This window comes from Coniosporium apollinis (assembly GCF_000281105.1).
Source record: "Coniosporium apollinis CBS 100218 chromosome Unknown supercont1.53, whole genome shotgun sequence".
NCBI lineage: Eukaryota > Fungi > Ascomycota > Dothideomycetes > Coniosporium > Coniosporium apollinis.
In genome coordinates, this window is record NW_006913315.1 from 1 (window position 1) to 21,099 (window position 21,099).

Genomic DNA, 21,099 nt, shown 5'->3' on the forward strand with positions numbered 1-21,099 from the left:
AAGGGTATAAATAGAGTATTCCCTCTAGGTTTATCTTAGATAGAGACGCGCGGTTCCTATCTACCTTCTAGAAGAGTATCTTCGATAAACTTAGCATTTAAATACTAATAAGTACTACCTACTATCTCTAAACGGATAGGTAAAGTAAACGCACTAATTAGACTATAGAAATCGCCCTACACTACTTCCTCTCAACTAACCCTAAAGCCTAATAGATAGAACCCTTAAGTCAGATTTAAGGAATCCTAAATAATATAATAAACAGCTCCACGGGACTATTACTAAACTAAATCCTATACGGATTTAATACTTAAGACTTACTCCTAGCCCTTATAGAGCTATAATAAGACAATAGGGAGGCGCTATACTAGGAGTTCCGCTAAGCGGCTTTAGAAGCGATTGCGTTTATAAATATAAATATAAAGTACCGCTATAACTAGTAGTATAAGCTATTAAAGCTATAGCTTAGCTAGTAAGCCTACCTAAAGCTATATAAAGGATATAAGGTCTCTAGCTACACGAACTAGAAGCTCTCACACTAATAGATAGGCTCTTTTATAATTAAGAGAGCTGTCAGCACCCTCGCGTATAAGTTAGACCTTCTCCTACTAATAAAGATCTATCCTATAATCTCTATAGCGCAATTAGAACCGGCACCCTAAGGGGAAGATCTATACTAAAGGAAACTAAACCTGGAACCGGGCCCTATTACTATAGAGGCTAAGAGTAATAATAGAGATAGCTTTAAGATTAAACGAGTCCTATTAAGACGTCTCTTCGGGAAGCCCACACGCTACTAATACCTTATTAAATAGAAGGGGTAGGGCCTCTTACACAACATGTAGTATAATAAAGAGGACCTCACTAATACTAAAGAACTAGTTAATATATATAATAAGCTGCATTCTAAGGAGGGCTTAGAGACTAAGAGGAAAAGATGAACTTAGTAGATAATATAAGGGCTAAAGGAAAATAGTAGTATTACTATAAAACACACCTTAAAGGCTCTAGTTATAGCTTTAAAGCCTATTACTATATTATAACTAGAACTAAACACTCTAGTATAAGTGGAAGTACCTATTACCTATAGGTAGAAGAGCCTAGGTGACGTACTATTATAAATAAGTTAGTTTAAAGAGTTTAGCATTCTAGGAAGTAGAGACTACTAGATATAAGAAGACTAGTTACTACTATATTACGGAAACTATTATTATCGATTAGATTACACGCATCCGGATCATTCTGTAGTAGGCAACACGCTTTACCTCCTATATATAATAAATGTATAGGTATTCACATTTGAATTCTCAATTATAATAACTAGAAACCTTATACTATATAAACCCTAGCACCTATAACCGACGTATTAGACCTAAGTATTAAGTAAATTATTATAGTCTTATTACTACGAGCAACCTAATAATCCTACTTTAATCTAGTAAATCTTAATATATACCTCCACGTCAACCTTAAATAACGTATCACCGCGTAAGATAGGGTAATAGCAACATTCCTTCTTAAGGCTCTTATCCTAGTATATAGGACGGAATAATAGCTCGCTATATTAATAAAAGTAATAATTATTATAATCCGCACGTTAAGAGTAGTAAAGAACAGCCTTCTAAATAACTAGGTATAGAAGAAGATCGATATCTAGAACCTCTTTACTAAAGAGCACGCTAATAGCTAACTAATTCTAAAATTTACGGAGAACGCAATAAACCGTATTTAGATAAAGGTAAACTAGTAGTAGTTAACTACCTATATTACGCTTAAGAAGCTGTAAGTCGTAATCGAAGTGTTCTTACTAATCAATATAGATATTAATATTACCGCGCTCCAAAGTATTAATAACTAAAGGGATATAACTAACAAAATCCTAGTAAAACTAGTAATTCCTACTATTAACGCTTAACTTTTAGCAGCCGACTAAACCACTAGAAGTATATTTACATCTAAACTATTTAACCTTAGTTACATCTACTAGAGCCTCCTAGAAGTATATAATAGTAAGAAGGGAGAGAAGTAGGCATCCTTTTCCTTAGCACTAAACTAGTACTAATTTTGTAAGTGGCCGGTCTATAATAGGTCCCTCTTCGATAAGGGCGCCCTAATAAAGAATATTCACTTAGGGCTAGTCTCTATTAAAGAACTCTATAGCCTACTCGCTAGTAGAAGGATCTTCCTAGGAGGTAGAGCTAAGGTTATAGTTAACTAAATAGGAATATAGTTCTCTAGTACCTTTATAAAGAAAGGATAAGTCTATAGATTGGTCCGGAACGTAGCGGACCTATATATAAGGAAAGAGTAGGGTAATAATAGAGAGTACCTCTAATAGTATAGTAATTATATTACCTTAGGGTAGTAATAAATATTATATTAGAAGGACGCGGATTAACTACTACTCTACCGGCCCGCCTATAGAAATAGACTTAAGTCTAGTTAACTAAATTTCGAGAGGAATAGTCCTAAGTACTTTCTAGGCCTCTATAGACTAATTAATCTACCCTCTCTTATAAACCTAAATAATTAGTATAGACTCACCCTACTAAAAGGTATTAAAGTCTCTATATATTAAAAAGATAGGACGCTAAAGAAGTAATACTGTGCTATCTAGAATATTAACTCTAATCGCGGTTTGGATATACTTATTCTACTAGCGCAAATCTCCGACCTAGACCTAGATACTAACACTTAGGAGTAGCTAGAAGAGGAAGAGACTATAAAAACGAAAGCTTAGAGCTTTAGAAAGGGAACTACCGCCTCTCTAATAGGCGTAGACCCTATTAAGAAGACCCAAGTTAATATAATAGATCTAGGTAGCTCTATTAAGAGAAAATTAAGGTAGTTAAGTACTATAACTACTACTACCCTAGGTCCTATAGGTAACCCTACTATCTAGCTTAAAATAACGGTAGAGGAAATTAAATAAGCCTTTAATAAGGGATATAGTAATAAGTTAGATAGTAAGACCGTAACCGCTAGCAAGCTCTAGAAGGAGCTAGTAGAAGTAAGGAATAAACTATAAGAGGAGAAGGGTCGCGTTATAAGACGCGACGCAGCTCTAAAAGCATTAAAGTAATACTATAACTACTAAGTAATAACCCTCTATAAGACGTCTAACGCGCTAGATCGCGTCGTCGTCTTAGATAAAAACTTCTATACTATCGTCCGTAACTTTACGCTATATAGTGTAAAGGTTCTTTAAAAAGATTCCCCACTAATAAACGTCCTTAACGAGTAGGTTACTAAGTGCCTACTATAATAAAGTAAGGACCTAAAGGAGTTCCTCTAAAATATTAATCTAGCTATAGTAAACGCACTAGCCTTTAGCTAGTTAGAGTTATAAGTAGATATCTCTAATCTCTAGAGGTAAACCTTTAATAAGAATAAATAAGTCTTCACTCTCCTACCTCTAATAATCTAGAGGCTTAACGTAATAAAGTATAAGGTCGCTAAGGCTATATTACTATAATTACCCTTAGGTAGTATGCCGCCTCTGCTAGTTATAAAGCTGGTACCGCTACTATTCGCCTTAAGTAATACAGCCCCCCCACTAGTTAAAAAGCTATAAAGTAAATACTATACTACTCCCACCCCTATCTAGATAGCGGCCACCTTCTAAATACTGTAAGGCTAAGATAAGTTAGTAGGCGAGGAAGTTAACCTATAAGTAGCTATACTAGTAGCTAGTAGCAGGAGAAGGGCTAACACCTCTCTAAATCCACCTATTACTCTAAGTAAACGCGAGGCTTCGCTAGTAAACCTTACTAGCTCTAAAATTATTAAAAAGTCTAGAATAATAAGCGTCTTACTATCCCTTTCTACCTTAATACTATACCTCCCGCTAGTTACTCTAATAGCTAGTTCCTTATATAAGGAAAGCTATATCGTTCTAGACTCTCTAATCTATAATAATAAGTTCTTTAGTAATTATAATAGTAATAACTATTATACTACCGCTTCTAGCTCTCCTACCGCCTGACTAGGTAATATAAACCCCTTACGAAGACTCTTCCTATTAGGTCTAACTGTGAATCCTATAAGTATCTACCCCGCCTCCTTATCTATTTAACACGTTACGCTAGTCGGTTAGCACGCGCCGTCTATTACTTAAAATTAAAACCTTATTATAGGGCGATATATATCTCTCTTCCTTATTTATTAATATAGAGCTACTCGACGGTAGCGCTCTCTCTTCTATTTTCTTAGTAGTTACTTATTTCCTTTATTATTTCTTTATTTACTTCTATCGCTTATTACTCTTTGTAATAACGCACCTCGTATAAATAGGCTAAGGGGTATAGTCTAGCTAACTAAGTAGAGAATTAATTAGGAGGGGTAGTACTTATTCTTCTTACTTTACTTTATAACCTCTAAGGATAAAGATATATACTTATTCGTAGTAGTATATATTATGGTCTAGGCTATAGTGAGGTGGCCTAGATAGTAAGAGCTAATTAAGCTTAATAGGTATATAGTCGGTCGCGTTGCCTTAACGCGACTATTATCTTAATTAATTGCATTATTACGACTATTTAGAGGTTCTAAGGACCAATCGTAATAATAAGCGACCCTAATATTATCTACCTCTCTACTATAAGTAACCCTATTCTTATCCACCTTTAGTTTCTATTAGAGGCGGTTCCTATTATATTCTATACTAAGGTATTAGGAATAGAGGTTATTAAGACTTAAATCTTAATTTCTATTAATTAAGGGCGTTAGAATAAAGGGGTAAGTAATAAATATATAGTACTTATCGCTATACTTAGTGATTTCTAGATAGAGTATCTATAGATTCTACTATATAAGTTACTAAGATAGTGAGAATATTAGATTTAGTAAGTATAGCTCTCTCTAGAAATTATCCGGATGCAAATACTTGCGCTAATTAATATACTTAATAAAACTTAATTTTTCACTATATACTGCCTTAGCGAAAACTATAGCTACCTTCTATATTTATATAGCAAAAACGCTTACAGCGCTATAATAAACGCTACGTATTAAAATTATAAAAAGTAGTTCTATAGTTTTTAAGTTCAGCTTTATGCTTTTAATATATTTACTTTATAGCGTCCTACGACCGCTGCTGCAAAAGCCTTAGAGTTTTAAAATTTTAGCTAAAGCTTAAGTCTTGCACTAGCCACACACTAGCTTTAGAGGTTAAAATTATTACTATAGATCTTCTATCCTCGCTACTACTATTCTTACCTACTACCGCAATACTATATCTAGATAAAAGAAAGGTAAATAAGCTTATCTACTACAATATTACTAGTACTACTAGGAGTAGTAGGATCTACTACGGTAAAGGCAATTTTATATATAGGCTATTTAACTATAGTAGTAATACTAGAATAATATCTTTATTGTAGAAAGTTTATTCTTAAGTATTAGCTCTTATACTTTCTTGTAATCTTTTAATGTCTATATAGGCTTATAGTAGGTAAGAGTAAGCTGTATATAGACTCCCTATCCTTCTTCTCTACTTTAGCCTTTTGTAAGCTAGCTTTCTCCCCTATACGCTTGCAATTAAACCGCACTACCTACTATTATCTATATAGCTCTTATAGAAAGCTTATCCTTAAATATTAACCCTTATATTCTTTTATAATTATTTAACGCCCGCACTAGTTTGTAGTAGATATATATAGAGCCTCCTTCTACTATTATAGGGTCTTCCTTAAGTGCTATCTTTAGCTTACTATTAGATACGCGCGAGCGCTCGATTAATGCTAGACTCTAGCTAATAATAATCCTAAAGCTATCTAGATATACTATACTACTCTCTATAAGATTCTAGATAAGTATAGTATCTAGCTAGATAAGCTATATAATATAGACGAGTCTAGCTTCTTAATAGGTGTAGCTAGGTCTTATAAGATTATTATATATAATACTAGCAAGGAGTTCTTTAAGATAATAGGCTTATAGTATAAGTGGATATTAGTTATTAAGATAATTAGTAGTAAGAGTAAATTCTATTCTCTCTATCTTATTCTAAAGATAAAGGAGGCTATAACTAATGCTATAGATACTGTATAGGTACTTCTATCTAAATACACGCTTAGAGTATCTAAAAATAGCTAAATAAATAACTAATACACCCTTAGTTAGATAGAGTATTTTAATGCCGCAACACACTCTACTAATCTTAATAGTAATACTAAAAAGCGGCTCCTATTAATAGATAGATATAAGAGTTACCTTATACCTAATTTTATTAAGTACTACTAGACTTAAGATATTATACTATTCTATCTACTCTCTTATACAACTTATTTTCTCTAGCCGCTAGATCTCTATATATTTAGCTCCCTTAAGACCGCCTATATAAGGGAGCTAGATAGTTTTATCTAGGACTAAAATACTAGTATTTATAAGAAAGAGTTTATCTAGCTATATAGCCGCGCTTAGAGCCGTGCTATTATAAAGTTAAATATTTTTAGTTCTTTTAAAAAAAGCTAGTCTCTTTTTATTTAATAGCTAGCGAGTCCTTAATAAGCTACTTCTACTAGTAAATCCTCTACTAAATCCTTCTTTAGATTCTCTATTGAACCCTCTATTAAATTCTCTTCTAAATTCTTCCGGCTACTTTACTCCTTCTACTATACTATGAACTAGCGCCGAGCATCAAAAGCATATAGATCTTATTATAGATACTATACTAACAACCTATAGACAGCTAGCCAATTAGCTATATAAGATAGTAGAGGAGTAAGAGGTATAATTAGTCTTAATTTAGTAAGATAATAAGAATCTATAGGCTTTAAAATAAGAGACGGAGAAGTAGCGCTAGTAGAGAGCTAAAGCTAGAAAAAAACACCCTTATAAAGGCTTACTCTATATAAGCTAAGAAATTATCTAGTAAAAGCGTAAAGAGAATACTTAGCTAGCTAAAGAATAGTAGCTACGCGCGGTTTAGCTTTAATTAAAAAAGAACTAGCGTAAAGAGTGTCGTAGATAAGAGATTTGAGTGTAGAACTCAGGTGAGTAGGTTGCACGTATCCGCGGAGATGAGATATCGAGGTAGGGCAATCGAAGCGGCAATAGAATTATAGTGATAGGTCATATAAGGCTGAATAGTATGCAGAACGAGTGTGGTATTACTTGATGCTATTATATAATAGGTGATGCTAATCTAAAGAATCTCAAACCTCCGCACGCGCATTCTATACTAATCTCCACGTGATAAACCTCCTGCACCACCACAAGAGATTAAGAGATTAGAGGCTATTATTACTAGTATCTAATCACTATACTATAAGAAGCTAACTACTATTCGAAAGCTATATCTAGCTAGTTTAAGAGTTAAAAACTAAGCTAGAAAGATAGCGCTTGCTATTACTAAAGCGGCTTAGAATATAGAGGATACTATATAGCTTAATAAAGCTAAATAAACTCTAATAATTCTCTATTAATTAGAGAGTTAATTATAGAGTTAATTGCAGAGTTAATTATAAAACTAAGAGTCTAAGAATAAAGAGAGTAGTAAGGTAGATAGTAAGGATTATAAGTCTAATAGCGAATCGGAGTAGTTAATACTCTACTAAGTAATCTATCTAAAAAGCTATCTATATAGAGACGTTCAGCTTTATTTTTTAATTAACTATAAACTAGTAATTTTAGCGCACTGCGTTCTCTATTATTTACTATAGAGCGCCTATATATTTTAGTAGAGAGTAGGATGCGTGATGTTCTAATTATTAAGCGAGAAGGATAATACTACTCTGAGGTCAACTCTACCTCAAATATATTAGTTGAGTCTTAGTGTTTCGGTTAGAAACGAGCCGGAAGGAGCGGCTAACATCACGCTATCGACGAATTCGGAATAGCGCTATGTCTACCTAGAGAAAGCCTAGACCTTGCACTCACGTGATAAGATTAGGCGCTAATAGCGGGACCCTAGTACGTTTCTACTACCTATTGTTATTAGTTGCTATCGAGTCACTCGTAACCAAAGAATGTCTACGAAAAGAGAGCAAAAGAAAGGGAACCTTATTTTCCCATCGGAAGAAAGCATTCTCTCCCAAGGCCGATCGCTAAGTGTGCTGCCTCAGGCACACACACGGACCCACCTACGAGCGACCCGACGCCTTGAATAGGCAAGCTCACGCTGGGATCGAAGCGAACAGGAGGACCCCCAGGTATATAATGGCCGTTCCCGCTCCCCTCCACTCAACGTCCCCCTCCACTTCCCCCACCCTCACCAAGCAAAGAACCAACTCCAACACTGATCTATCACATTATATCAATCAACATGCCGCTTCGTGAGACCGATCCAGATTTCGAGAGTGAGCTCTTCGAAGAAGCCAAGGCAGCGTTAAACGCAAAGTTCGGGAATTCCCAATATTTTCTCCCGCTGCCGCTCCTCCTCGTCGATGAACATGCGGAGAAGCAACTGCCGTGCCATGAACCTGCCGAGGAGACCATCGCCATCAGCGCCCACATGTCGATGCGCATCCGTGCCTTGTACGAGCAGTTGGCCGCCGCCTATAACGAGGTCGAGGATCCGCCAGCCCGCATCGGCATCAAGCTCGAAATCCAGCCGCAGAAGTTTGATCCAGAGGAGCCAGATTGCCATCATCGCAGGTATCACTCGCGCCGCCTGCAGCTGCACGACCCCGAGACATTGCCAGATCTGCCCTTTGTGAGCAGCCTGACCATCAGGTCAAGGCCCGGCTCCAATGTCGAAAACGCGACAGACATACGCCCTCTGTCTCCCCTCGTGCCGCTGCAGTGCCTCGTCCACCTGCCGGCTGTCCAAGAGTGGAATGCCCCTTGGTTGTGGGAGCGGCCCATGCCCTCCGACATGCCGAGTAGGGTGATGCGCGAGTACTACACCTGGCCGTGGGAGGGCCCCCTGCGAGACGCCCGCCACGAGTTCGGCGCCGCCATCATGGACCAGGAGAAGCACCTCTGCGGGAAAAGGATCCCCGCCAGTCTGACCAGGGCCGCACTGCACTTCTGGCCTTTCTTCAATCTCCCCAAGCATGACCAGTCCGTGGCCCGGCCGAACCTGATCCATCCCGCGGATAAAGACCCGGTGTCTGTCGGTCTGTGCAAGCTCGGTGCGCAGCTAAGCCTGTTCGACGTGCGTGCTGTGGTCACTCTAGACTTGTTCCCCAGTCCCGAGGCATCAACCGACCAGCAGTGGTCACAGATGCGGCGATTCCGGCTCGAGTTCCATTCCCTCCGTCCAGACGGGCGGTGGTACTTTGTTGGCCCCGGTGGCGAGGATCCGCACGACTCTGAACAAGGAGGGTACAAGATCTCAGACACAGAACACTACCCCCGCGAAACCGACACGGACGAGGACATGAACCTCGACGCCGAGTACGGCGACAACCCGGACGAGGATTACGATTACGATCTAAACATGTTCCGCACCGAGCCCTGCAGGGAGCGGATCGAGCCCCTGCTTGCGGCGTTTGCGAAGTCTCTGCCTCGCGACAATATGCCGAGCCTCGAGGACGCCGAGATTTTCACGCACCTGTGGTGGGACCCTTCAGACGACATAGAAGTGAAGGGATATGGTCTGCCGATGAGAAAGGGCCACAGATGGGGTGTCAAGTTCATTGCTGGGCGTGGTAGTAAGAAGCAGAAGCCCGACGATGCTGCTGCTGCGGCACCAACACCACCGGTGGTGCAGTGGCAGGTTGGCGACTGGAGACCCAGCGAGGAGGTCATGAGTCTGTTCGAAAGCCTAGGACGGCAGGAGTGGCTCGATTTCGAGTGGGACAAGTATAGAGAAGAGATGGGACGCGACTTGCTGGGAAACATCCAGTCTAAACCCATATAGTCGGGCGGGCAACCAGAATCCTTTAGTGGGGATTTCGAGAACAAGTGGTCTGATACCTTTTTGGAAATGGCTGGTTGAATATGCGATCGCAGCAGCGGAGAGGGCGGAAACGTATGCTCATCATCATCGAGGTCCATCAGTCCATCAGTCCATCAGTCAACCAAGTCCACTAAGTCTACCAAGACAAGAAGCTCAGAAGTCCTCCGGAGCTTCCTATGGAGTCCGCATCTCCTCTTGAGCTTCTGTCCGTTGCAGTCTATCCTTTTAAGCAGATCTCTACCAAGTCTCTTATCTTCTTCTTTGACGCGGAACATTTTGCCGCTAGAGTCCGTCTTTGAGAGATACTTATATGTGCAGCACTTGTTGGTATCGCGAGCTAGATAGCAGTTGCAGAGTTGTGGGTTGAAGGATAGTACGATTGGCTTTCGGATGTTGCATTGGTCTTCTTGCTCCCGCCCTCTACCTTCGTGTTGTACTTCGACCGGCATTCCCATCAAAATCTGCATTAAGCTTAAGTTCTTGACCAGCGCAGCCTGGCTCGATCATTACAGCGTCTTGCGGGGCGTGGGTCGCTTTACAGCCCATTTTTATGACAGCCTCATCTTTCGTATCTCCTCCGAAGTCGATATCTCTTTGCATATCTGACTTCCCAGTGTGTCTTTCTTTGTTATTCCTAAGAATGTGCTTCATGTCATCCTCCCAGTCATTGCGAAGCATCTTATTGGCTTCGTCGTAGTGGAGACGGGTCAGGGCGCCGTCGAGACCACGTTATGGCGGAGCAAGCTGCGGATAGCACAAGCTGCCTCGCTAGGACATATAATCAGGATGGTGTCTTTGGAAGCAGGCGTCGATTTCAACGCCGCTCAAGTCTTTCTTTCCGAGATATTCTCTTTTCATATCTCTCTTCAGAGTGAACATCCTTCTGATATCTGACCTCCATCTATAGCAGCAAGGCGACAAGCCTCGTCAAAGATCTGGACAGCCAGCTCACGAGTAGGGTAGTGACGAGCACCAATAGCTCGCCATGGACCCGGTCAACAGCCAGGTTATAGATGGACGGATTTGGGCGTGGCGCACAGAGCTTCTTTGCTTTGCCCATGAGGCGACAAAGGACCGGTTTCACTGGACGGCTGGTTGCCCATTCGGATGCGAAAAGAAAATCGCTTCGACTCTGGAGCGAAACGCAGCTGAGATAGCGGAGTAAAGTCGGCGGTGTTCTGCCGCTAGAGCGTTTTGTGACCTTCTGGAGTCTATCTTTTATGTGCCAGTTGTATCCCCGTCTTTCGATATCTCTTTCCCTTATCTCTCTTGGATAGGGCATTCGACGGTGACGTGGTACATGAAGGTATCAAGCTTTTCTTCGCATCCGTCTTCGTACCCGTCTTCTGTCTTTCTACCGTATCCGGTCTCTGTCTCTGTCTTTTCTTCTTTAAGACGATCCTACTGGACGTCGTCTTCTTCCAAGTCTTCCGTCGTACTTCTGATGTGCCTTCATAATGGCACCTGCTGTTACGGACGGACCTTCTCGACAACTTGAGGCGCTGCATTGCAGCCTTACAGCCTTTGTCCGCCGTAACAGCTTCTTTATAATGACGGGAGCAACATTAGTCTAGCTGCGCTCGGCCTCGAACTCCGCTTGAAGTACCGTAAATTCTTGCCTGATCCCTGCAATGTCCGTTCTGATGTTCGGAAGCATCGATCTTAGAGCTAAACGCGCGTGTCGCTGCTTTGAATTGTGCGAAGTACCAGGCGAACGACACTCCCTCAAATCAGCAGTTCGGTCCAAGTCAGCCTACCGCTGACGTCCAAGAGCTCAAGGATGGACTTGCGAACATCAGAACGGACATTGGAGGGATCAGGCAAGAATTTACGGTACTTCAAGCGATGCTTCTAGCTGAGACATTCTTTGAGCGGCTTCATCATCGGCAGCGGCGCGACCCTCTCTAAACCCCGGAACAGACGTTTTAAGACGAGAAATCCTCTAAGCGACTCCTTCATCCAGCTACACTCCCTGGAACTATTCAGCGCTCTTTCTAACGTCAGAAAGAACACTGAACAACTCCAGGAAGTATAGCTGGATGAAGGGGTCGCTTAGAGGATTTCTTGTCTTAAATGTCGTTGACGACTTTCTTGATGTCAGACTCCAGGGTGTTGAATCTATCTTTCAGGGAGGCTCTCCCGATCTTGGCAGCTGCCGATGTCCCCTTGAGCGATTGAACAATTGAGAGGTTGAGCTAGGGTACCTCCCTCGGCGGGCGTGTCTCCGCACATATTCGACAGAGGGTAATCCCTCATGCCTTGTAGTAAAGAGCTGGAGGCGAACCTCCGCTAAGTTGTTAAGACACTAAAATTGTACGTGGCTAAGAGTTGTTTGTAGCACCATATGCCCTAGTGGATTACATATAGATGCTGTTTGCTGGGTTTGGCTTCGCCGCGTTGTGGACGCTCAGGCTTTCGGAGGCTCCTGTTGACGCCTACATGGACTCCGCCATGAATGAGGCAACGATGGTGGTCCTCACACCTATGACTGGTCCACTCCTAGTCTCTTCTGGCTTCGACTTTAAAGGAAACAGCTAAGAGCGCCGCCCGCGTCGCGGTCGACATAGGATATCCGCCCGTGATGTATAATAGAAAGCCGGAGGCGAACATCCACCGAATTGGTAAGGCCACTAGTGTGGTCCTTCCTTGGAGTTTGCAGCACCATATCCCTTTGTTGTGTTCATATAGATGCTGCTTTCTAGTGCCTGCATCCTTGGACTCTACTAGGAACGTAAACACCGAGCTAATCCCCTTCGCCGGCTTGGCTGGCGAAGGCTCAGACGAAGCATATGCCTCCATCCTGGGAGGACCGGTTTGGCAGCCTTGGGCTTGCTGGGACTACCAGTCTGTGCCTACTGCATGGCCACTCTGTTGCCATCCTTCCGACCAGGCTCCTAGCTTGCCTCCTCGGACCGGCGGTTTCTTCATCGCCGGCGTCTCTCTTAAGTCCACTACAGTGGTACTTCGCTAAAGTTGCGCTCCATATGCTCTGCTGGTACTCATATGGATGTCGCTTTCTGGTTTTAGCTTTGCGTTGCGGTAAGTCCCGGGCGGAAGCTTGACAAGCTTCAGTTTGACTGGACTCTCGAAGTTGAGTTTAGCGAGCTTTTCGCCGAGCCTTGCGAGTGTCGTCCCGCTTGAGGGCTGCGGGTGAGCACGGCGGACGGCCATATAGATGGTGGACCTGACAATCAAGATTGTCAGCAGTGCCCTGTTGGAGAAAGAAGGGACTACAGCTTACCGCCTCCTTGACCTTCTAGTGGGCTGGCATCTCATCTGGCCCCTTGACAGGAAACCAAGATCCCTAGCAGTTTCTCCATCGCAGCCATCGTCTCTGTTAAGCCCGCTAAGTTGGTGCTTGTCTTAAGGTTGCGGCTCCATATGCTCCTAGTGGAACTATATGGATACCGCTTTCTGGGTTCGGCTTTGCGTTGCGGCGCGCGTGGATAGATGGGTGGTAGTAGCGATGGGAGTGAGAGGGAGCTGATAGAGGAACGAAGCGTCTGTTCATAGTGTCAGAGTGAGTGGATTGGAGGGCCTCGCTGGGTGTCAGAGATAGGGTCTGATCTTACCTTGCTAATGAAGCTGTTCAAGCGGCGCTCTCGGAGCTGAAAGATCCTACCGACTGCGACGGATATCTCAACTTGATGGTGGAGGTGACGGAAAGAGAATAGTAATGAGTGATGCCGGCATGAGGTTTCGAGAGCTGTGAGGATGGAATTAGAGTGAGGATGTTGCGAATGCAGTTGAATCTTTATATCGTTGTAAGAACTTTGGCGGATATCTGTAATCGATGGTGTAGGTGAGGGAAAGAGGATGGCAATACCCCGTGGGGTACCTTTGACGCTCACGTAGTGCGGCGCTTTAAAGCCCAGAGAGGCTTTTCTGGGAAAGAGGTCAGCACTTGCCACACAGAATTGGCACCCTCGAATGCAGCGCACCTTAGTTGATGCTCTCCGACGGACAGATACGCCATTCGTTAGATCATCCGCACCCCCAAAAGTCTCTGGCTTACAAAGCCATTGCTTAAGGTCTCTCGGCCGCTATTGGTTGCAGGCGAAAGTTCGGAAGAGATTCACGGTCTAAAAGGAAGTCAACGCTCACAACAACGGAGCGTGCGCGGAGCCAGCCACACCTCAAAGTGTGCTGGTGAACTTGAATAATACTGCTGCTCGCGCAGGCGGGCCTCCGCGTGCGGCACCGTTCCAATGCCTAGAGTCCGCGCCCCTCTGCGGCGGTGCACTCGTCCTCGGCGCTGGAAACGGCATCCGCTTAGGCATCTGTTGAGGCATCTGACATGAACTAATATAATAAGGCTGCATGTACGGCGTCGGCTGAGAGTATGGGTGAGACATCTGCGCGGTCATCCGCCTCGGCTCCGGCGGGACCGTAGAAGCCCTGAGCCTTCGGACTTCCACGCGCAGCCTCTTCTTAAGCGATCACTCCAACCAAGCCACCAGGAGGAGCCGTGGAGGAGCTAGTCATGGCATGAGATTGTTTCGGCCACCGCCGTAGAGCCTACCAGCGTTTCTGCCGACGCGAGCGCCTCGCGGGTCGGTTGGTTGACGATGCTGGCTCTATAGCTGCTAAGAGTGTTTGAGCGACTGTCGTCGATGCTTGACGGATAAGAACCCATAGCTCGGACACAGACGTATGGGTTGGAGGGAAGATTGCGAGCGAAAACGGGTCGATTGCCTCGGGTAACTCCAACGATACAGCCAGCAACAGATTCCGGGCGGCAGCATGCGATTGCAGCGGCGGCGGGCTTTACTTTTGTCGTCAAGCAACCCGCGAGCACGCTGTAAATCTTCCACTCGCCCACTCAGAATAGACGGATAGAGTGGAGGCTGTGTTGTGATTCGCTTGTTCGCAAGCTTCCCACGCACGCCGAGTGGACGCTATCGCCTCCAACCACCGTCTCGCCGTACGTGCTTGCTAGGGAAGGCTCGCCTGCCTTCGCTATAATTGAGCTGCGGTGTAAGGTCGGGCCTGCTAGGCCTCCGCTGTATGCGCGAGAAAACGAGTGGCGCGGTCTAGAAGCAGAACATGGCCGGGATGGGGCGGCACCGTTAAGAACGGGTGGTGATCCAGGGTTCGCTGGCAATCTGCTACACCACGGTCAGCGCAAGCTCAACATCCTGTGCGTAGCGAACCGTACCTACTGGAAGCCCTCCTCCTAGGTACTTGTCGCATCATCTAAAGACGAGTTAAAAACTCACTAAGCTTTTGAAGCAAGATCCAAGGATCCGCAGGAAAATGAAGGATGGAGGTTGCGGACAAGGAAGTTCTGTAAAGGGCACGTAGAAGCCACTGGTTCTGGCCACGATATCGGAGCCTCCAATCATGAGTGCCGTGAAGAAAGGACAAATATGCCATCTTTCCTGGCGTCCTCCGTAAGCCTCTTGTGTTCCCATATTGTCGCCGGCCGTGATGTACAACGTCGTCAGGCTTCAGCCATTAGTCCAGGAGTCCTCGAAGCGGCCAGTCCTTGACGCATTCAATAGTCTTAATCGTCTTTGGCATCAATCGATTGCGCTTGGGGGGTTGCTTGATGAGCAGCGTATGAGGTGACGGATGCGTGCCGAGGCCCGGGGCGTTCGCCGAACGTGCTGAAAGATTTGCAGGATGAAGCGTAGAAAGCGATACGTGGGATCGTGCGCGGAGTCGTGCGGGCGGCTGTGTTGGAGGTTGTGAAGGCTGTTCGGGGGTTGGATTAAATGCCTCGTGTAAGTTCATCGCATCGTTGTTGGAAGCGTGGCTGGCTGCACGCATTTGGCTAATACCGCTCCGCAGCACGAGAAATAGGAAGGTTGGGGTGACGGGAAGGGTGAGCGAGGTATCCGTGTGTGAGCGAACAGTGGTAGGATCAATTCGAAGTTCCGCGGCAGTTAGAGACGTCTATGAACTCCCGTCAGCGCATGAAAATAACGAGTAGGGTAATGGGTGGATGACCGTAAAAACATCAGCAGCTATTTCGAAGGCAGGCTGTTTCCGTAAAGCGCGGTGCTCTTCTCCCAACGAATCGCGGCAGTGACAGACTCGTCGGGTCCAGGAGTGGTTTGTGGTAAGTCCACATCTAGACGGGCGGTCACGCCGCTGTCTGTAACATAGCCTTCTCGAGCCAGGTGTATCGACGGCTGGAACTCCGGCTCATTAATGCGTCCAGTGTCCAGTTCGGCCTCATAAGCGTCGTTGACGGATAGCGTATCTGGACGGCTATCCTCGTAGTCTTCTGTATCTACGATGCTCGAGATATCGTCCGGTGTTCAGACATGGTTCGATGCTAGGGATACGGTGGTTCCGTCATCGTCGGATGGCAAGTACTGAGAGCTCCGAGGACCTCGTAAGCGCTGTCTTTGAGAGAGCTCAGGGCTTCCGTGGACTGAGGTTGCTTTGACCGCATGGTAGAGCTGGTAGAGCTGGTAGCTTCATCGGCTTGGACGTCCGCTTCTGGCGCGTGGGTAGCAACGGTGAACAAATTGTTGGATTGCTGGTCTCCAAGAAACCAAGTGCCAGAATCGCTTTTAAAGAGTTGCCGTGTGCCAAGCTGGCGAAGCAAACAGTCAATATCAGGAGGCAGGTGCTGGTTGCTTGCCAACTCACACCGCTCTGAACGGTAGGAAAGACGAGGCTGCTGGCATCTAAGCTGAGCTGGCAGTGGCTGGTCACAGGGTGACACGTACTCCCTGACTCTCACGTGACTCTCTGCCTTCCGGCCACGCCTCGGCATCCCGGCAGTTTCTGATCACCGCGATCGCGGATCTACACCGGCTCTCCGATCTCACGTGCCTTCTTGGCGCTCAGAACACATGACTTGCAACTACGAATAATGATACCACGAAAATACACTCATCGGAGCCAGGACAGCAGATTGTTGATATGGTAAACAAGAGCAATATGTTCCAGTAGGATAGTCCTCCGCGGGATTGGGAGCACGTCACTAGCGCGTATTGTTGGGGCGCAATTGTGCTGCTAGCTCAAGAAGCCTTGAGATCCCTTCAGCCAAGTGCCTACTCCTAGCCTTGAGCTCGGCCCTTTGAACGCGTGATAGCGCCTCTTCGACCACCTTCTCTGCCTCTGCAAGGCTGGTACGTAAATCTTTAAGAATGTCCTCCTTCTCTTGGAGTCGCGCTTTGACGTTCTGAACTCGTGCCTCGCACCCTTCTAGATCTCTCGTGCGGTACTGCACCTCAGCTTCAAGGGGCGCAAGGGTCTGGGTAGCGGCCGCTGATGCTCCAGCCTGAGTACAGCACTGCTGAACTGACTCATGAAATGCCCTCGCCCTATCCAGCTCTTTCTTCGCCTCGTCTCTGCCAGCCTGGGCTTTTTGCGTCTCCCGCGCGAGGACATCACGTGTGTCTATCTCGAGCTGAATTGTGACGCGTGCGGAGCTTACGGCAGCAGCGGCCCGCTCAAGTCGGAGTTGGTCGTTTTTGATAGCTACGTGTAGCTGGTTGAGGAGGATTGCCAGCGAGACGGACGGTACGGCGCTGTTCTGGTCCAATGTCCCGGGCTGGAGTGGGTGGCCTGTAGCTGAGGACGATGGATGCGAGAATTCAGGGACTGGGATGGTGAAGTTGCCCTCGGATTGGAGACTGCTGTCTCTATGTAGTCTATCTGTAGATGGTGGTGCAGACGCGCGGTCGGTGCGATGAGGCTTATGAGACATATCGTTGAATTCCTCTTCGCTACAAAGCCTATCCGGTCTTGCTCGATTCACAGCGTGCGCCGAGCTAGATTCGTCGCGAGTACTAAGTGACCTGGCGCGCTTGGTGGTGGGCCTCTGGAGCAAGGACGAATAGTCTGCGCTTCGCTCACGATGTGCTTCAGCGGGGCTGAGGCTTGGTAGTTCAGCTGGCTCGTCTTCGTTGTGCATGGACTTGGCCGTGACGGTCCGGCGTGGGTGTTCGATATCCTGCTTTCAATTTAGGTCATGTGACCTGGTGAACAGCAGCAGTAGCTTTACCACTTCTTCGCCTTGGCTATGATCGTTGCTAATGCTTTCATGATCGTTGATGCTGCCTTCGTGATCATTGATGCTGCCTTCATGGTCGTGCTCGACGCTTGCGTGGTAGGTCGACGCGTCTTGGTTGTCTTCGGCGCGTTCGCGGTTGGCTTGTTTTCGAATACCACTGGGGGCGGCCCTACTACGTTTCTTTGCACGCATGCGAGCCGTAGATCTATGTTCAATATATTCGTCGGAGCCCGCATCATCGTTAGGTGTCCCTTCGTCAGACTGCGTGTCGTCGTCGTCGACATGGGCATCGGAGTCGTCCTGGAGAGGGAGAGGGGACTGTGAACGCCTCCGGCGACGGAGTGAAGGATAGGAAGACGGGCCGGCAGAGCGCTGAGGTGAGGGCTGGCGTTCGCTGCCAGAGTTCGACACCGGAAGCTGATCAATGCACCTATTCAGGTTTCTCTCAGTAACGCGAATTTGTCCGCCATAAGTTTCCCGCTTGAGAAGGTCAAGAGCGGTGTTGAGGCTACATCCAGACGCCAGAGTTCTCCACTTCGCAAGCATATGGTTTCCGAAGGTCTCCTTGCCGTTGAGAGCGCGACGCATCGTGACTGGTATACACTCTGGGAACTCTTCCCAAGTCGGAATCTGCCGTATTCGAAAGATATAGCGCTCTGCGGCCGCTGCCGCTGCCGTTTGCCGCTTTTCCCATTGACTGACCTGGGGCTGGAAGATTACTAACTGAGCAGCGGCGTGCTCGTCTAGTAAGGCGGTAAGACTGCGTTCCCCGCAGACCCGGATGACTGCCGCAACAATCTCAAGATCGCGGTCAATTGAACCTTGCGCTTCGTCGAGAATTGCTGATACCGCTCGGGCCTGATCTGCTAGGGAAAGGGCTGACAGTGAATTATGGAAGGCCGCTGATGGATCCTCTGCAGCTCTAAGCGCGCCGATACTAATTGGAAATGCCATGGTTGCATGTTGAATGTCTCTTGAGCTGCTGGAGGCTAGGAAAGGGGCCTGACGGTGACAACGAGGGCGAAGTGTGATAGTTAAGGAAGGTCACGTGCAGCGCGCCCTACTCCGGCCCTGAGTAGAGGCGCAACTGCTGGCAGACTCAGCAAGTAGGAAATACTTATCGTAGAGCAAAAGGTTTTGAAAGTCCAAGATGCTCTGATATGTGGGGACCTTACCTAGGTAGAGTTGCTGAGATTCTAGATGAAGTTGATCACCGTTGTGCCCTTGCAGGAGACAATAATGGAACTTTATTCACACTCGATTCCTATCCCTTCTAGCCTATGAGCCTCACATATAAGACGGTGAGTCTATTTCCATGTCGAGAAATACTGCCCGGCAGGAGGTCCAACCCTCTTAGCGCTGGTATATCTCTGAGCGCCTGGGCGCCTCTTAGCAAGCGGTTGGACCAGTTGCTGCGGAGTGGACCGGCGGCCAAGTTCTCTTAGCCATGAAGTCGCCGCTGACAGTGTACAGGGTGCAGCACATACAGTATACTACACGGCTATACTATAGTGGTAGAAGTCGTGACCGCGAGAATCATATCTGAGGTGTCTTGGTGGTGCAGGGACAAAATCACGTGAGATTGGGAGCTGCCTCGGGCCCCGATATCGCCCGTCGCTGGAACACATCCTAACTGCGTGACTTTTCCAACAGGGGTGTTGACTAAGCCAGATCTCGCCTCCGTCGCGAAAGAGTCGGAACCACAACCTCGACCCCAATCAAGCGCGCGAGTCTGGAGACGCCTTCTTCGAATTCGAGAAGGTTACCAGCCACATGAAGTAAGGGTGGTTTGGAAGGATGTTTGCGTTCCATACAGTAAGCTGGGTCTGGTGCAGGATCAGCGTGGAGAGCATCGTAGCCTATGGAAGACCGCTCTCGAAGCCTGCGAGTCCACGCTAACAGTTCGAGGCTTTGGAAGGCTAATGTATTGGCTCCCGCGGACGGTGGGCCGTTAATGGAGCGTTCGGTTGATGTACGTCTATAGGGCTCTTCCTTTTCGCCTGGGTCGCCGGCACCAAATCTCAACTCTTTGCTATGCGGGATACGTGATGAAAAGTTGAGCATCATTGTAGTCTGTGTCACTACTAGAACTCTGGGTAGGGTGGCTTAAGTACAAAGGCTTTAGCGAGGAAGTTGTTACAGTAGTTAGTCAGGCAGATCAAGGTTAGGCAATCACAATATCACTAAGGCAAGATGACTAGTAAATAAGAGGTTCAGCACCAGACTGAGTGGATGCATCCTGCTATATGCTACATGAGTTGATGACTATCCGATGCACAAGCTATCCGTCTGCTCGTAGTGGCAAACAAGTACAGGATGTAGCTGATGCCTGCAATAGTAGCGCAGTAAAGCCCTAGAAGGACATCAGTATAGATCCTAGATGCTTTAAAGGAGTTGGTAGGCCTAACCTAACCTATTTCGGGGTTGGCTTTGGCTTTGGCTTCGACGTGTGCTTATGATCCACACCACACTTGCCGTGCACCCTAAAGGTGGGCTCCTGCTGGTCAAACGCGAACGTGACGGGGATGTACATGTCATCGTCCAATCCGCCAGTATTCTTGTCCGGCAGTACAACGCTCGCACCGCCGATCTTCATCTCAACCCAGGTACCTTTATTGATGGTGTCGACGCCAAAGAGATTGCCGCACCCGTTCAACTTCAGGACGGAGCGGAAGTCGGAGAGAAAGGCAGACGTAGGAGCGGGTGCGGTCGTCCTAGCAATAGAGTTAATAGGGGCATACTATCAGGGCGCGACCAGGGGAACACGACGTACGCGGCAGGGTGGACGGCGAACTCCATTTCAAGCACCGTGTCACTGGAGGTCATTCAGGTTGTTGGAAAAACCGTGTAACCAAGGCGGATGATCTTGTCGATGTCCCCATGATCCATAAGATGCGCCGTGCCGTTAACCTTCACGATGGCCTCGTTGGCGCCAACTGTGTGGTGGCGGTGCTGGAGGTGAAGGCAGAACTTGTGGTGGGCATCATGTTTGAGGAACACGTCGCGAATAGGGCCGTTGATGATGTCGGCGACGGGTAGGGTCTATATTCGGTCAGTGTTGTAACCTTGTTAGTAAATACAGACAATTACACACCTTAAGCGAGATAGCCGCCTCCTCTAGAGAGGGGAGACGATTGTACTTAACATGGTCGCCAAGGGTCGTCATATTGCAACAGATATGTGTGCAACTTGCAAGAGATGTAGAAGTGATGTGTCTTGTAACTTACAAGAGATGGAGAAGTAATGTATGCTGCAACTTGCAAGAGATGGAGAAGTG

General features: G+C 46.3%; 5 protein-coding genes across 5 annotated transcripts; 1 reads left to right on the forward strand and 4 right to left on the reverse strand.

Annotated features, from left to right (window-relative positions):
* Window positions 1-8,266: 8,266 nt before the first annotated feature.
* W97_08387 (uncharacterized protein) lies at window positions 8,267-9,808 on the forward strand (the record flags this gene model as incomplete). The annotated part of the gene is made up of 1 exon (XM_007786201.1): window positions 8,267-9,808. The coding sequence occupies one exon, from the start codon at window positions 8,267-8,269 to the stop codon at window positions 9,806-9,808; it is 1,542 nt and encodes a 513-aa protein (XP_007784391.1).
* A 6,979-nt stretch (window positions 9,809-16,787) lies between these two features.
* Window positions 16,788-17,516, reverse strand: W97_08388 (uncharacterized protein; the record flags this gene model as incomplete). Its single annotated transcript, XM_007786202.1, has 1 exon — window positions 16,788-17,516. One exon carries the CDS (start codon window positions 17,514-17,516, stop codon window positions 16,788-16,790), a length of 729 nt encoding a protein of 242 aa, XP_007784392.1.
* Window positions 17,517-17,768: 252 nt separating this feature from the next.
* On the reverse strand, window positions 17,769-18,776 carry W97_08389 (uncharacterized protein; the record flags this gene model as incomplete). The annotated part of the gene is made up of 1 exon (XM_007786203.1): window positions 17,769-18,776. The coding sequence occupies one exon, from the start codon at window positions 18,774-18,776 to the stop codon at window positions 17,769-17,771; it is 1,008 nt and encodes a 335-aa protein (XP_007784393.1).
* A 1,459-nt stretch (window positions 18,777-20,235) lies between these two features.
* On the reverse strand, window positions 20,236-20,621 carry W97_08390 (uncharacterized protein; the record flags this gene model as incomplete). The annotated part of the gene is made up of 2 exons (XM_007786204.1): window positions 20,236-20,536; window positions 20,596-20,621. The coding sequence occupies 2 exons, from the start codon at window positions 20,619-20,621 to the stop codon at window positions 20,236-20,238; spliced, it is 327 nt and encodes a 108-aa protein (XP_007784394.1).
* Window positions 20,622-20,648: 27 nt separating this feature from the next.
* On the reverse strand, window positions 20,649-20,988 carry W97_08391 (uncharacterized protein; the record flags this gene model as incomplete). Its single annotated transcript, XM_007786205.1, has 2 exons — window positions 20,649-20,864; window positions 20,917-20,988. The coding sequence occupies 2 exons, from the start codon at window positions 20,986-20,988 to the stop codon at window positions 20,649-20,651; spliced, it is 288 nt and encodes a 95-aa protein (XP_007784395.1).
* Window positions 20,989-21,099: the final 111 nt, after the last annotated feature.